The 18,504-nt window shown below is 32.1% G+C and overlaps 1 protein-coding gene and 1 pseudogene across 1 annotated transcript; both read left to right on the top strand.

Annotated features, from left to right (window-relative positions):
* Positions 1–1,013: 1,013 nt before the first annotated feature.
* On the top strand, positions 1,014–12,464 carry LOC134266599 (short-chain collagen C4-like; annotated as a pseudogene).
* Positions 12,465–15,003: 2,539 nt separating this feature from the next.
* Positions 15,004–17,696, top strand: LOC134266597 (short-chain collagen C4-like). The gene is made up of 4 exons (XM_062748818.1): positions 15,004–15,164; positions 15,250–15,299; positions 15,902–15,973; positions 17,239–17,696. Exons 1-4 carry the CDS (start codon positions 15,004–15,006, stop codon positions 17,694–17,696), a joined length of 741 nt encoding a protein of 246 aa, XP_062604802.1.
* The last annotated feature ends 808 nt before the right edge of the window (positions 17,697–18,504 follow it).

Below are 18,504 nucleotides of genomic sequence, written 5' to 3'. Positions count from 1 at the left end.
ACTGAGAGATCCGTCGTCAATTCAGTGTTTAAATCATGGACTAACAATTAGTATGAAAAATGACAGTCAACATTTGACTCAATGATAAATTGTATTTGCTTACAAGATCATTGTATCGAATATAGAATTTACGAAATGATGACTTTAAACGAGACTACTGATATTCTTGTTTCTTCAAATTTGTCAATAATTTATCTCGTTTTAGAAATTGGTCATACGTAAAGCATGCTCAAGATTGCATATCGAATCAACTGAGATATATAAACTCCGCATTCAGGTTATGAAAACCTTTTTGATCATGAGATCTAAAGGTCAGTGTCATAAACTTAAAACTCCAGTCTGTTTAAACACGGTTGTTTTTCGAGAAGTCTTGGACCCTTTGCAATTTAATTTTATGCAACAACTCTATGTCCTAAGACTCCTTTAAATTTAAAGTTAGAAGGTCAAAGGTCAAGGTTCTAACTTAATATTTTTTGTCTGTTTGTAAAACATTCATTTATTTCATGCAATAGGTCCAGAAACTTTTGAGCATTTTCATAGAAATTTCATCTCATAATTCGCTGTGGCCTCGCCCACTCCTCTTAAAGTGCCCTAACGTCCCCCAACCCCCCCCCCACCCCATCGCAAACCCCCTCTAGATCCACGCTGCTATTCTTTTTCTTCTGAACTTCATTGTAAAGTAATTTACGGTCTCCATATTTTTTTAAAAATTAAATATCGTAACTATATATTTTTTAATTCTATAGAATAAACGTCCCTACAGCGCAGCAAATATCTTCTTTAAGTAATAAATCGTTTAAGTCATGTAAAAATACATCCATTTATTATATCTAACGAATGTTTCATACTAGCACAACATTCGTACTATAGACCTGACTGAATTTTTATCAACCAATTAAGACACCAACTGGCACTTAGTTACGAACAAAGTCAAAATCTTTTCTTACCTATCATTTGTGAACATTAATTTCATGTTTGACACATCTTGAGAGGTTTTATTCAGATCGAAAACAATGAAAGCCTTTCACAGTTTGCCAAATTTCATACAAGTTCTAATCGGCCATGCTGAGAAGAGGATTTTCCTGAATGACCCGGATGTGATCCTGTCAGAGATCCATGACCTGGAGAGAAAGTATCAGGACATATTAGTGAAGTACTCTGATTTATCTACAAAGTATTCTGATATATCGACGAAGTATTCAGATCTTGCAACCAAAACGGCTGATTTAGCAACAAAACATAATACCGATCCATTAAAATCTTCCGATAATTCTCTTCAAGATACTTTAACCAGATATTGTTAACTTGTTTATATCAAATATTACAGAAAATTTTCTTTAAATGGTTTTTTATTGGAACCTTATTTGCATTACAGAAGTCCTTTAAGGAGTATTGCAATAGAGGGTATAATTATTGCCTAGAAAAATCCCTTGAAAAGGTAAACAGTTGTAAAAAATTGCCACCTTTTGATTATTTCTATTTGTTTCGAAAATCCTCTTTTTGAATGTACAATCCTGTACCCATGTCATGACTGCTGCGTAAACTGCAAGTAATACAGAAAATGCCAAAGGATTTCCATCCTAGAGATTAAATACTGTAGGCTCCAAAAAAAGGCTAACAGACAATCGTAATACATATAGAATTTTGTGAGAAATATTATACTTATAACATAGTTTCGTTGTAGCTATTCAAATACCGAAATGTTATCTGGAAGAATAAAAAAATATCAAAGTATGAATTTGGGTATCAATAGTTTCTACCTAAAGTCTTTTAATAAGTAGACTTGACAAAAAAAAACAAGTTTCTTTTTTTTTTTATAGTAAAACCATTGATACTTTTAACATTTCCCAAGAGTGCACTTCGTCAAGGTTGTCAGATAATTCTTTCTCCTACTGTAGATCACTAATTTTTCGCGACACTTTATAGTCATTGTCATTGACTTTTGATAAGCGAGACAAAATTTTCATGAATTATGGTTATTCCTTTTTATAATCTTAAGGAATACTACTATAAGCAAGAATTAGATTTTTGCGAGGATACTGTCTCGCGTAATTATTCTAAAATAACGTTCTCGCGAATAAAAAGTGACTTACAGTATAAATTCTTGTAACAACTGTCTCTGTGAAGGCAATTTTATGTTTTACCATATATCAAATAATAATGAAAGGGTATAAGGATTTTCTTTTAAATTAGAAAATGTAATTGTCCTTAAAAGCAAATGATAAAAAAGTCTTTAAAATCTATGACAGAGTTTGTTTTGACATTCTCTCAACGGCTAATATGAGTATATAGTTGAATCCTGTTGAAAATGTATATCAAGCCAATATCACAAGTAAATTTAACAAAAAGATATTTATATTTAATCCAAAAGATAAACTCATTAAACAAATTGATAGAAGACTTTGAAAACAAGCGCTACCTTAAAAGGCTATAATTTGGTAACTTTCTTAAATGATCTCTTAGCATTACTTGGCATTACTTGATGCATAATTATACATTTCATCTAGTGGCGTGTTTGTAAGATGGGGTCAAAAGGATTGTCCTTCTTATAACAACACTGAACTTGTTTACTCAGGTAATTTTAAAAAAGCTATGATTTATTGTATGTTGATAAACGTTCCGTTTGAGACCTTTTCACGCATATATAGACATCACCTGAAACTTTACATGTAAATAACCTACTTTTACTCGGATCTTAGGATCTTTCAGCAGTTAAGGATCGTAATTGTGCAGTCGCTTATTTATTAAATAATATTTTAGGAATATCTTAAGATATGTCCTTAGGTGTAAAACGAAAGCATCTAAGGAATATTGTAAGTTAAGATGTCCTAAATTCCATCATACATTTAAAAAAAACAAACAAACAAGCACTACTTAAAGTTCCAATTTTAAGTTTCCATCGTATACATCTGTGGATGTAGGGGGACGGGATTAGGTCTCCCTGAGTTCTAAAAATTATCTAATAGTTAACACCCCTCCCCAAACCAGGCGAACAAATTCACAAACAGAAAACACGGATCCAAAGTAATGCGGCAAAAAAGCCAAACACATGAACATGCTTTGTATAATTATAAAGGCAAGCGCCCTCCCCCCCCCCCCCCAAAAAAAAAAATTCTTTCAGGTTTGGAGACAATTATTGTTTTTGATATCTTTACTAGTCAAAACATTTCAGAGTCTGTATTTTTAAGTGGGCTAATGGACTTGCCCCCTCTTTGCTTTTGGAAAAATGAATCGATTAACGAGTGATACACAAATATATGTTATAGTATTTGTTTTTCAATTCAATCTATGATTTGCTTATAAATTGTGCAAATTCATCGAATTCCATTGCATATTTTTAGCAGTTTAGTCCAATTTTTTGTCCAGGTTTGTGTATAATATGCTATAATATAATAGAAATACTTGTTTACAATTTGAGGGTAGCAAAATATAAATAGAAAAGCTAAATAATAAATCATTCTCTATTTATAGTCATTCATTAAATAGTAATGCTGGATCAGCACTTTAGAAAAAAGAAATAAGTCAAAAAATCATTTCTAGTCGTTGTTTGTGCCCTGTTGATCGTTGATAAAATAAACCCTTCTCTCTCTGGGAATGGGAGGGGAAGAGGAAGTCATGATTATAAACTTTCTTTAAATATTTCCAATTATGTTTCTTCTTTACTTTAACTCCAGCTACTACCAATAAATGCATTAATTAGATGCAATATACAGATATTTAATGATGAACTTGTACTTACTTGTATAACTCTAGAGATAACATAAAAGTTCCTATCCAAAGATATTTTTCTTACTACTTTTCCTTTTGTAGCATAAATAACAATCAAAGTAATTCCCAGATTCTACTCGGTCAGCAAAATCAGGTGGGGGTAATACTAGTTATAATCTTTAATAGCCCAAGACGTTCATCTTTTAGCATTAAGTAAATATAACAAACACTAAAATAATAGGTTGTGTGGTGTGGTAATAATTAAACATATGTAGTGTAGCATATGATGTTAGATAGTAACAAACTTAAACAATATAGAGTTTAGCCAAATACTTTAGACAGAAAATGATTTTATGACACTTTCACGTACTTCAAAAGCATGATGGAGGTAAATACCTAAATTTCACAATTCCTTATTTTTTTTACACTAAGCAGCTGTATGTTTTTTCCAGTAATATTTCTTAATGTATCGTCATCTAATATCACTAAATTGAGGACATTTTAGAATAAAATGAATTTCATCCTCAATATCTAAATGGCACATTTCACAATATCTATATATTATTCGCTGGTATATTACTGTGGCGATCACATTCAGTAGCTAGGATATGGGACGACGTACGTATTTTACTTAATTGCTTCTTATATTTGGAAGGAATAGGTTTTGTTCAGTTATATTGGAGAGAAAAATTATCAATGGTGTGTTTATAAATTTTGCATCTTGATGAGCAATTTATTTGCTCAAAACTTGTTTGGATAAAAATATCTACAATTCTCTGTTTAATGATAGGGAAAATAATGTGTTTTCATTTTACTACTTTCCTGATTATTACTAACTTCACCTAGACCAATTTCAAATATTTTTTCTTTTATATTTGTTACCCAATTATTTATATTTTTTAAATTCCTTTCACATTTCTCTAGTAGCATATTGTAACAGGCTAAGAGAATACAATTTTCATTATTTGACACCCTGAACCAAAATTTGATTATTTTAAGTAACCTCACTACCTTCAATATGGGAGTCTCCCAGTTTCACAATAAATCATTACAGAGTTTGTATTTTTTTCTTACACCTGGAACATATTTTAGATATTGCAAATGCACACTTTCTATATCTTTTGCATTATGAAAACCCCAAATTTCACATCCATAGTTTAAAACACTAGCACCATGTGTCAAACTAAATACTAATGGTATCATGTGACTTCATCCTCCTACCCCACCCCACTTTTTCCCAATAAAAAAAATTGGTCGTACATGTACATTGCCTATTTCGAAAGGGTTTTAATAATTTTTCTAGAACGTTTCACTTTTAATTTAAAATGGCTAGAATGTTTGAATGGAACAATTAATTAACACATTTTTATGAATTACTTTCTCTATTTCTTTTGTATATGCGTTTGCCTTCAATTTCCAAGGTACGTAAATAAATTTATTTAGATACTAGGGCATGTAATAAAAGAAATTAACAATTAACAACAAATATTGTATTTACTTACGTAAACACATAATTTTTAGTTGTTTTCCTGGCACCAGCGCTTCTTAAAATCACCTAAGATATGCTATACGACAAGATCGTAGTTGTCTTAAGGTAGGATTCTTCTCTGGTTTCTGAGTAGATGAAATATTCAATGTATATTTGCTTATATTCCTTATATATTTAGGTGAAAAGATTTAAAAGACCATATTCTTCTTTCCTCATCACAATTGTACAACTTTAAATAGAAATAGTAAATTGTGTTCGAAAACTAGCAGGTACTATAGTTTTGGCGGAATGGTGGCGTATGAAAATATCTTCTTTTCTGCCTCTCAAAATTATTATAGAACAACCGTTACCACTCAAGTTCAAGGCCGGAAATAAAAACTTACGGAAATGTAGCATAACGTATTGTGGGGGATGCTGACACACATGCTAATCAAGCCGGTGCTGTTGGCATCCCTTCATAATTGATTGTTAACATGTTGTCATTGAAAAATACAGTTGTTGATTTTGATGTTGATGAAAGACAAACTGAAAGTCATTGAAATATTGACAATTTGATGTTGATGTTGATAATACAATGAAGTTATTGATAATGTTGAAAGGTTGATCTAACGTTGATTGTTGATGTAATTTGTCATGAATATCTCATAAAATGTAAATATGTTGTGTGCTTGGGGCTTGCTCTTGCTAACTAGCATCCCCTTGCAGTTGTATGTTGTTTCAATTATAATCAATGTATTTATTTCCACCGCGGCCAAAAATCTTCCACAAGTAAACATTAAACTTTTAATTTGTTGTGTCATCTTTGCATACAAGTTCTGCGATAATTAAATGGAACAATTAATTAACGCATTTTTATGAATTATTTTCTCTATTTCGTAATATATACATGCATTTGTCTTCAATTTCCAAGGTACGTAAATAAATTTATTTAGACACTAGGGCATGTGATAAAAGAAATTAACAATCAACAACAAATATTGTATATTTACTTACGTAAACACATAATTTTTAGTCGTTTTCCTGGCACCAGCGCTTCTTAAAATCACCTAAGATACTAGTATGCCATACGACAAGATCGTAGTTGTCTTAAGGTAGGATTCTTCTCTGGTTTCTGAGTAGATGAAATATTCAATGTATATTTGCTTATATTCCGTATATCATCACAATTGTACAACTTTAAATAGAAATAGTAAATTGAGTTCGAAAACTAGCAGGGACTATAGTTTTTGTTGAGATGGTGGCGTATGAAAATATCTTCTTTTCTGCCTCTCAAAATTATTATAGAACAACCGTTGCGAATTTAATTACAATTTTTACATAATCAAAGACTAGAAGAATTTTTCAAATGTAAACTAAATTAATAATAAGGATCTTAAGTTCTAAAATATATCAAATAAATATGAATTTCCAAACAAACTACAATTATTTTAGCTTTTAATAGCTTCCAATCTGAGTACAGATATGAGCCAAAAATTCAAAGGAAGTATTTTTACTCTCTTACTAAACGGTCGAAATTTTTTGTTTTTGTATCATTTTGTATCTCTATATGACATCTTTACCATATGTGAAGGTAAGAAAAAATGAAATATAGGGCGCATATAAAAATAACTTAAATATCCGAAAAATTGAAGAAAAATAGAGGAACTTCGAATTAGCCAAAATCAATTTTTGTTAAACTATTTGTGTCAATTTGATAATATCATTTTATAGACCCTATATGGTAATATCTTTTTATGCAAAAAGAAAAACATTTAATATTTTGAAATAGAAGATCCTAACTCATGATTGGATGCAGTTATTTTTATTCTTAATGACCAGGGAAAAGGTAATGATCTTGACCTGACCTTGACTCTAATATAAAACGGTCAAAACTAATTTAACTAATACCATCACTTAGTAATATTGTCTTCTTGATTCTGTGAAAATTTCATTAATTTTTAAATATAAGAAATACAGTTTTGTGTGAAAAGAATCCTACCTTAAAGTTAGGACTAAGATTAGGAATTCTCCTAAGATAGGACAACTTTTTGGCCCCACTTAAGACTAAGATATGTCGTAAGTTTGTCTTAAGATATGTCTTAGTCCTAAGATAGCTTCATAATCATGACAGCTGGTGTACAAAAAGGGTGGGGTACCAAAGAGTCAATTTACGAAGACTGAAATAGGATAAGCTTTGAATATTCTCACTGTAACATTGTGTATAGTCAGGGACACTGTTATATGAATGTTTTGATTCTTGCTGTAAGTTTAATTGTACTTTTGATATATATATATATACTCACAATCAATAGAAACGCAACACCCTAATTTAAGGGTGAAAATAATGTACGGGATATAACTATGTAACAAAGAAGTTAGGACATCTTAAACATTGTTTAACTTTGCCAAATCAGTTATTTAACGGCTGAATGATTTTCATTCCATTACTTGAAGTTGGTCTTTATCCCTCTTAACAGAAATCAAAAATTAGCATTTTTAATAAAATTATTGACAATATTTTGGGTTTTCAAGGTTTTGTACCTGTAAATTTTAAGTATTGTACTAAAATCCCGGAAAAAATATCCTTTTTTCTCTTCCGTATATGATGCCTGTATTTCCTCAAAATAACTGAAGGCACGCATTTTCATTGCTAATGCTGGAAATTCTCAAAATAAATAAAAAGGAGAGCTACAGATGCAAATAAACACTACATAACGACTTTTCGGGCTCATGTGTTTCAAAAGCATGAATGGCAGTTCCTTGACCGGAAGTCTAAGGGTTACTACACTACGCAAGGCTATAGAAAATTCGACCTCAGTATCTGAAAAATAGGCTTTTAAAAATGCCCAAGAATATTTATTTCGCTCAGATAAAGAAATTGATAAACCTAATGCATGGTAGAAATCGGGCTGCGTATGTTGTACATGGCGGACTAGCACGTTTTAATAAAATGGTCGGAAGGGGGGATGTTTTAAAAGTTATCTGTTTAGAGGGCTAACAATCAACTTCCGGTAATGGAATGGAAAAAAAATCAACCGTTAAATAACTGATTTGTCAAAGTAAAAGATGCCCTAACTTTTTTGGTACATAGTTATATCCCGCATATAATTTTCACCCTAAAATTAGGGTGTTGCATTTCTAATGATTGTGAGTATATATTACTGTAAATAAACCCTAGAATTAAGTTTTCCAGGCATTTCGGGTTACGTATATAATTTGACCTCCTTGTGCCTCGATATTTAATGATGAATGTTTTTTTCTTCTTTTTTATGGAAACATTGTAAAGGATAACAAGGTTCAAATAAGTCTAAGGCTCAGATATATACAAAAAATATGATAAGTCATAATTCTATATTCAGAAATATATTTATTATTTAATTTTTTAAAGCAATCTTAAAATTCTTCAATGACGTAGATATCAGTGCCCAACACCACTGTTGTATAAAAATGCATTAAATACAATAGTACATAGAGTAATGAATGTAGTACATTTTCACTTTTGCTATAAACGGATACTAAATAAATATCTTCCTTTGGCTTGAACACAGTTTTTGTATTCTGTAAGGTAACAAAACTAGAGTACAGTTCTGCAATATTAATTTTCTTATAGTAGGTTTTACTTTAAATTAACATATAATTTTTTCTGTTGTGATATTTTGTTGAGCTTTTATCCATACTTTTTTCCTTATAATTATTTCGAATTCAAACCAGAAAACTAATTACAACTTTTTCTTTTCTTTTACATATGATTTTTAAATGTCCTCATAAATAGTTCTCAATCAATTCGGCAAAGAACATTTTTTGTTCCTTCCAGTTCAATTGTTTGCAATATCCATAATGGAAATAACTGTTTAGCCTTAATGTCGACAGGTTGATGCCTTTTTAATCTTTTTTAAACTTTAATTGTGAATCCAACATATTAATTAAGTACCTTGCGTTTCAAAAATATTTATTACAGCATGATTTTTTCTATAATAGCAAGTAACACACACTCAAGCTGACACCAGATGTAAAATAATATTGATTGATTTTTTTTAAATCTCACATTTTTATATAACCTTGTTTGAAATTAAAGATAGGATTAGTTCATTTTTACCAACATGGCGATAGAGTTTTATATGTCTTTTTTCTTTATGCATATAGTTTTTGGACTGGCTGAAAAAAAATTTGGTGAATGATTCAGAGGAGCTATTGTCTCAAATCAATGACCTAAAAAAGAAAATATGAGGATTTGTTATCCAAGTATTCGGATATGTCAATGAAGTATTCGGAAAGGTCAACGAAGTATTCTGAACTGTCGACGAAGTACTGCGATATATCCATGAAGTATTCCAATATATCTAAGAAGTATTCAAATGCATCTAAGAAATTCTCAGAAGTTGTGAGGAGAATAGCTAAACTCAATGTGAAATTCAATGATGCATCTCCAAAATCTTATGGTAATTTGCTTTTTTAGATATCCACTCTTTTAGCTTTATAATTCATTTTATTTTATAAGGGGCATGCAATTGTGATTTTAGGTTAAATTTGTTCATTGCGCTCTATAAAAACACCTTTTAAATGCCTCTACTTTGAAATGAGGAAAAGAGGGAAACAATCATTGACACAGTTTCCAAAAACCATCAAGCTGCTAATCATAGAGGTATTTTATTTTATCACTTACTCTACGGAATAACATTCCGCTAACTAAGGTCTGAAAATAACAATTTTGGAACTGACGTTGACTTATAATGGACTCATCAGTTAGCTTTTTTTTTATATACCTCATGCAGTTGATTCGATACGCAAGAGCATGCTCTACGTATGAACAATTACTACTACGAGGTAAATTATTGACAAGCGCCTTGATGAATCAAGAACATCAAATTAAAGTCATCATTTCGTAATTTTTATGGTCGATACAATGACCTTATCAGCAAATACAATTTATCATTTAGTCAAATGCCGATTGATGTTTTTCATACTAATTTTTAGTCCATTATTAAAACACTGAAACACTGAACTTACGACGGATTTTCCCGGTATTTTCCCGATCATGACAAAGAGCACGTGGCGGATGAGACCGGTCGGCAAGGGATGCTCACTCCTCCATACTGGCACCTGATGCCACCTAAGATATTTTGGAGGTCCGTGTTTACTCTGCTCCATTTTGTATTGTTTTATGGGTATTGGATCTCGAATACTGTTCTTTATCTCAATATTCTTCATTGATTAATTGTATGTTGTTAAACGGTTTTCTGAAGAATTTTTCACTTATATGTAGACCCACGTCTTGCCGATGGAGAGCTACAAATTTTGTCCTATACTCGGCACTCAAGGCCATTGAGCAGTGAGCGTTCTTTTTCGTGCCAACACCTACAATGTATTGCGACACGGGACCTCGGTTTAAACGGTCTAATCCAAAGGACCAGTATCCACGTCCCTAATATTAATTGTGGAAGAGGTCATGAAGATAAGATCGAAAACGGTTTTTTGAAAAACTGTAGATAATACTGATACACTGTACGTTTCCATTGCCTGAGATTTCCCATATTTATACATGAAATTAAGTCCTACAAGCTACATTAGAAGAATACGTTTTTAGGTTTTGAGAAATTTGTAGGCGTCTTTCATTTACAAGATCTGTGCCTTAAATGGGCCACATTGAATATGCTCAAAATTAAGTGGTTTGCAATGAATTGTATGTTCTCCAAATAAATTTGTAATGATTGTAAGGCTTTTTAAAGTGATCGCCTCAAATCCATTTGATTATCTTCTAATTTGCTTGTCATTCATCTTTTACAATTTTCGAAAAATGTATTTAAATCATGTCATCAGACAAAAGAAAATTACTCTTGAGAAAAAGGAGATTAAGATACTAGATAACGCGTAAAATGATAAATAATTTTAATGATTATTTCAAATTGAAGTATGTTACATATACCAGTATCCAAGCTTAATTTAGCCATGATACTTTGTAAACAAAATATATGATGTCAACAGAATTAACAATATTCAAAACAAGTAATGTTTATTTTGAAACAAATACACATGTAGAAAGATTAATATTGATTCTTTTCTTTAAATGTCATTTATTAGTTTACAATAATTACAGCTAGTGGAGTGTTTGTACGATGGGGACGTAAGGACTGTCCTGTAGATAACGAAACAGAGGTGGTATATTCGGGTAAGCTGAGAGAACCTTGGTACAATATTATTATTAATTAGTCACCATATACATTATTAATAACAGATAATACAAACAAAAAATGGATGCCTGGATTGGTATATATTTTTGGGTCCATTTTTGTTGTAAATGATGAAAATCATACATCTAATTTTCAATTATTAAGTATAGAAAACAAGACAATTTCTCCCTTAAAACGTCTTTAAATTGTTCATATTTTAAACGTAACGTCAAGCGAATTGATACGCTTTTGACGTAAGTAATTGTGATGTTGGAAACTCAGGTTATACAATTAAAATAAATCTTTTATCCAATCAAATGACGCGTTACAACTAAATTCAAAGTACTGGATTGTAAATTAAACCTTTTATGATATTCAAAATTCTACCTTTCTGCAACTATGTTTAGTATCTATTTTTCATTTCAAATCCCATTATTGTGAAACTTTGAAAGAAATACGAAAAACTATGCAGTGAATCTTGTCTATTTTATTCATTAAAACATGAGCAAGTTATTATTTTCAAATTTTAAGACGAAAATCTCTCCTTAAGGTTTTCTTTCTGAACAATTTTTTTTTTCAAAGTCTTAAAGTACATATAGAATAAACTGATAACGAATTATGTTAAATAATACATATGTACATTGTTCAGGATTTGGAGCTGGATCCTGGAATAATCATCATGGAGCTGCAGCTGAGTTTGTTTGTCTACCACGTGATCCTAACCTGACCACCAAATTTACTTCTCCAGTGCATTCATATATGGCGCAGAAAACGACTCCTCTGACTTTGGTCATCAGAATGGGGATGACTTGCCTTGTGTGGTTTGCAGAAGGAAGAGACAGTCGAGCGTGTTGATGATACCAGGAAAGAATAGCTGCTACTCGGGCTGGAAGGAGCAATATCATGGATACCTGGCAGCGGGACATTATAATTCTCAAGCTGCCACACAATACATCTGTCTCGATGAACATCCGGATGTTCTTACAGCAGGACGACGTAATGACAATGGCAAATGGGTCTACCCTGTTAAAGCTGTGTGTGGATCATTGGCATGCCCACCATACCACAACAATAAGTACCTAACATGTGTTGTGTGCACAAAATAAACACAAGGAGCAGAACTGTAATTTTTTTTATAGTTTACATGTAATATGAAATAAATCCATGAAAATTGAAGCTTTCTAATTACATTTTCTCTAAGAAGGCTAAGTAGCTAGACTATACGTGCTAGGTAAGCTGGTAATATTTCTATTGAAATCCAGTTTCATAATGCAACCAAGATTGCAGATGAATTAACAAGATGAATCAAGAATTCATCCTTTTTTAATGCCTTCACCTGTGTACATCGTGACTTGTACTAAATTCAGTCTTTTTTTTCATTCCGGGATTTTCTAGGGAAAACAAAGAAAAATCGACAGTTGCAAGAGGCTTAAGAGAGAGTCTAAAAACTGAAGCAGAATTAGACACCATGTCCTCTGCAATTTCAACAATACTTCCACGGAAGATAAACAGCGCAGCAAATGAATTCGTTGTTGATGCTACTTTGCATGGTGATATCAAAAGACTTCCAGTCAGCATGAAGTGTCTAGTTATAAAATATTAATGAATATTGCATTGTATTTACTTAATGGGTTTTGTTATATAATCATGAACACCGTATCTAATATATTACCGACATTTGAATGTCATAAAAATTTAGATCTACAATTAGGAAATTTATTGACAATGCTTTATTCATAGGCAAACTGTGTCACAGAATCGAAAAACAATTTCTTCTAGTTCCGCAGCCACTAAGGTAAAAATTGATAGTTGTAGAAAGCAAGTTTTTTTTCAATTATTCATATGATATATTTGAATGTTGTGATTGTTCTCAAATAATACTCGTATATTTTTTGCTTGAGTGAAATAAATATAATAGGATATCCGCCTAAAATAAAGGAGTAACAAACTGTAATCTAGCTCAAACTCCAGTACAAAAACGAACAGAACAACCACAAGTCTCTGAAAAATCAGGGATGGGATCAGGTGTCTGGAGTAGTTGATATCCTCTGTAGACCAGTTAAACCTGTCGTTCGTCCCTTGTCATGATCGGGCAAGCATATATTAATCGGTAGACAATCGATTATGTAAACAATGTATTAACTATAAGTATGAAAAACGTCGGTCTCAAGTCGACTTAATGGATATTGTTTTTGCTGATTCGAATTTATATACTATTTGCAAAATGATGACGTTAAGTAAGACTGTTTATAAGCCTTTCTTCAACTTGTCTGTCAGTATTTTTTTGTTTTAAATATTGTGAAACAAATTGAAGACAGAAACGTTAATGGTTGGTCCTTAGTGTATAATTGATGTATGAAAAAGCTTAAATAACCACATCTGCTTTATAAATTTTGTTACTAGGTTACCACAAACATCCCTCTCCATTAAAATGTCGAGATAGAAAACAGATTTGTAGGACTGTAATGCATCTTTTGTTATCTCTTCAGTTGAGGTGCGTGGAGTCTACATGTACATATGAAATAAAGAAACATATTTTTATTTAATGTCAATAAATTTTTGATCACCAGTCGGAATAGGAAATAAGGTTTTGTAGACTAGGATATGATAAGGTCAGAATAAAGTTCAAACCGACCTACCGACCTACCAGGCAAATAGTTTGTTCATTGACAAATCGATCGTGGTTCAAATTTTGCAATCTAATTTCAGAAAATAGTCCTACTGAAAAGAGAACCTGTTTGAAGAAAAGTTCCCTTTAAGTCAAATAAAATACATTTTCAAATTTCTTTTCTCGTGAAAGATAAAGGGAAATTTGTATTCATTTTTAGGTCTCACAATATACATTATTGTATATCAATTCAAGAATATATTGTTCACTTTGTTTCTGGGGAGGAATATTTAAAACTAACGTACTACCGACAGTGTTGTTCACCTATTTAAGCTTTAAAAAGGGGATGCAGGTTGGAGATTGCATTCTCGTACATTTATTGATCGAGTTCGAGTGCAACATGCGGTTTATCGGACCCAAGAACCAAACCTTTTGCCTGAGGCCGTTAAGCCGAAATCATACAGTTTGGTTCGACGATCGACAAAACGCAATTAGCCTGAGAACACAGTCAATAAATGTTTTGTTATACTTTTCATTTTATTATTTTTTTTTTTGGATATACATGCATCCTATACTGTTTCCCGAGATGTTAACCTCAGGCCTGTCACTGTTGAATACATCAAATGCAAATAGGATTTAGCTTTGTCCATTGTGTGACGTAAGCGGTCCAACATCTTATCGACAGGTCCAACATCTCACTCAGTGGTCAAATATCGATTTCTTTTATGCCCGCTCAGTTAAACGTTAGATATGTAAGACTTTTTTGGTAAAGATTTGTATTGAAACAAATTTTTAAAGGTATAACAATTGTCATTCCTATACTGTAAATATATAAATATATAAATACCCCCGGTATATAAATATATATATATTACTGTTTAAAACAGGAAAATAATCTAATGCTACATGTAGCATAATATCAAAAGTTTTTATCAGTGGTAGTAACCTACGAATTCACAACTAACAGTACATAATCGGGAAATATACTGTTGTTTTATCTATCATTTGTGCACATTTAATTTGGACTGGCCTGCGTTAGTCCGATCGAAGATATGAAGAACCTTTACTCTTTGGTCATCTTTATACAAGCTATAATCGGACATGCTGAGAAGAGAATTTTGCTGTATGACCCAGACGTGATCCTGTCTCAGATTCATGACCTGGAAAGGAAGTATCAGGACATATTTACGAAGTATTCTGAGTTGTCTAGAAAGTATTCTGATTTATCCACAAAATATAAATGGTTTATCGTCGCAGTGTTCCGACATGACTACAAAGTATTTGGATCTTACGAGAAGAACAACTGATCTGACTGTAAAATATGACGCTTTGTTTTCCAAAGCAACTGGTATTTTTTTTTTCTTAAATATATTTGCAGACATTTCACAAGCATTTATCATGTGATCTAGATTTCATTCTAAAAAGACATATTTTGATAAAACGTTCAGTATTATACGATATCTGTCAGTCAAAATTATGTACTTTTCGAAAAACAGGTCTTCCTACATTCTTTTGGGATTCCCAATTGCAATCTGTTATAAGCAGACTAATTTTTGAATTCATATTAAGCAGAATTTATTCAAAAGTTTCTGTAAGAGAGGATAACACTGGTAGTTGCCTTCAAATTGACATACTCATCGTTAAGACAGTTTTCACTCAGACACTAAATAAACGACGGATTTCCGGCGATTTTCCAATCGTGACAATATTACACTGTACCGAGCTGCTGGGGATACTCATTCTTTCTTGGCATCATAACCTCCGAAGTTTTGGGGGTCCGTACATATCTATTTGCTTTTCTCCTGATTTGTATGGTTTAAGTGAACTTATCTCAATGTTTTAACTTCCCTGCATTCAGAATTTTAAAAAAAAATGCCCCTTCAACATTTAAAACATACAACACTTTCTATTAACAATGTCAATATTTTCTTTACTGTTAATATATTTTAGCTGGTGGAGTGTTCGTTAGATGGGGAAGAAAGGATTGTCCTTCTGATAATAGCACAGAATTGGTGTACTCTGGTAAGTTAAAAAAATTGAAAAAAAAATTAACAGTTCAATCTTATTTTCTAAATTCTGTGGAAATAAAGTCGATTTCGATATCAGCATTGTTCTGTTCCATTTTCGAACATTATCGATTTCTTTTTATTGTGTACAAGGGTTGTCCCAAAAAGTCGTAGACAGGGAAAATAGTTTATTTTCTCTTTGTTGAATTAAAATTCTTTTCTTCTAATAACAAAAAGTAACATTTTATGATCATGTATTTCAAATTTCATAATGACATCACATTTAATAAGAAAATTATGAAAAAGTAAAGAAAGCATGTAAGTGTACATCGGCGCTCGAAAGCAAGCGTAATTTACGTCTCTTATAATGTCATAATCTCTTTTTATGCTTCACGCGTTTGTTACCATTCAATATTTTTTCTAAAAGTGAAAGACCACTCTTGACTAAGGGACTTATTTATATTCACTACTTTCTGGGGTTTTGTTGTTGTTGTTGTTGTTGTTGTTGTTGTTGTTGTTTTTTAAGCAGATTTAAATTTTAGACGAAATTTATTCGAAAGATCGCCATACATTGTTGGTAGCAGAGAATGCACATTGTTTGACGTCGTTCGTGACCCAGATTGTTTCCCCTTGTCTGCGTACCTTAACAAACAGTACTCTACTTCTTACATGTTGTAACTATTTTCGCTATAGCGGAAAAACTCTCATTGAATTTTATGCCATTTAAAAATAACTTTCCAATTAAAATCTAGTGTGTAATGTCACTTCCGTACTCTTTTTCCCGTCTCTGATGTATACAAACCATATTCAAAACAAGTTATTATATATCCGTGCGCCGGTTACGCGTTTGACGACGTCATTTTCACCAAACTCAATTCCAACAACACTTTGAAAATCATGATGACACCAATCGTCTGTTTCCAATGCTATTATTATGAAATTTTGACACATTATTAAGATTTTGATTCTGATTTCACTGATTTAAATTTCAGTTCAATGTTTTTCATAATACTGAAGAAATAAAAGCAAATGTAACAGTTATATGTGTGAAATATATTCCGAATTTTGTTCGTGCGCCGACAAACCTTATCGGCCATCATATGAATCGTCCTAATATTATTAATTTATGAAAGATATATATTTAAAAATCCACAATTTTAAAGAACATTGAATTTATTATGTCTATGCAAAATTTGGGTAGTATTGGTTGCATGTTTAAAAAGTTATAAACAGTAAAAAGTAGATAGATGTTCAATTTGTTTCAAACGTAAATATACTTAGGATTTGCTGGTGGATCTTGGTATGATCATTCTGGTGCCGCCGCTGAGTTTGTTTGTCTCCCACCCGATCCAGATCTTACCAACAAATTCACTTCCGGGTTTGCTTTCATGTACGGCGCTGAATACGATTCCACTGAGTTTGGCCGCCATACAGGTGACGATCTTCCTTGTGCCGTTTGTAGAAGAACAAAACAGTCCAGTGTGTTGATGATTCCAGGAAAGAATAGCTGCTACACTGGATGGACTGAACAATATCATGGATATCTTGCAGCAGGATACTATCAATTTGCATCTGCCACCCAGTACATTTGTCTTGATGAACATCCTGATGCTCTTCGAGCAGGAGAACGTAATGACAATGGAAAATTGGTCCGTCCCGTGAAAGCGGTATGCGGATCGCTAGCATGTCCACCATACCACAACGATATGTATTTAACATGCGTAGTGTGCACCAAATAAATAATATAACCTAATGATTGTTACTTTCATGGCAAATATCCCTTACCCAGAAATGAAACTCTGAAATATTTCAGCTGTAGTAGTTTTGGAGAACAAAATCCCCAGTATGTGAAAAACAGGCACCTAAAATTTCTAAATGTATTCGAGCTCAAAAGTCCATTAAACATTACAAAATAGGAGCAGAGCAAACACAGACCTTCAAAACATCAGAGGTAGGATCAGGTGCCATGGATGAGAGAATATTCGCTGCCAATTGCTGGAGCTTTACATCAAACGAACTTCTGACTGAAAGTTGTAAGGACTATGGGATAGTGTGCTCCTTGCCATATTCTGAAAATAACGGAGTAATCCGTCGTTAATTCAGCGTTTATAAATAATGGACTAACAATTGGTATGAAAAACGTCTGTTAGCATTTGACTCAATGATAAACTGTATTTGCTGACAAGGTCATTGTATCGAATATAGAACATACGAAATGATGACTTTAAACGAGACTGCTGATATATATATTTGTTTCATCAAATATGTCAATAATGAACCTCGTTTTAGCATTGTTCATACGTAAAGCATGCTGAAGATTGCGTATCGAATCAACTGAGATACTGTAAAATCACATACTTTCGAAGGGTCAAACTTTCGTGTTTTTAGGAAAAACTCTTGTTTCTTGGGAATTTGATTTCGTGGATGAAGAATTGTTGAGCAGTTATGTATGTAACATTTTATATTTCCTGACGGACATAAATTCATGGGTCTCTTCATACCTCGAAAACAACGAAAATTAACCCCCTCGAAAATTTTGGATTTCAC

Source organism: Saccostrea cucullata, unplaced genomic scaffold (genome assembly GCF_032062105.1).
Source record: "Saccostrea cucullata isolate Sc308-1 unplaced genomic scaffold, CSIRO_AGI_Scuc_v1 ctg748, whole genome shotgun sequence".
NCBI classification, from domain to species: Eukaryota; Metazoa; Mollusca; class Bivalvia; order Ostreida; family Ostreidae; genus Saccostrea; species Saccostrea cuccullata.
The sequence above is the reverse complement of the archived record's forward strand: the minus strand, read 5'-3'. Positions and strand labels throughout refer to the sequence as shown.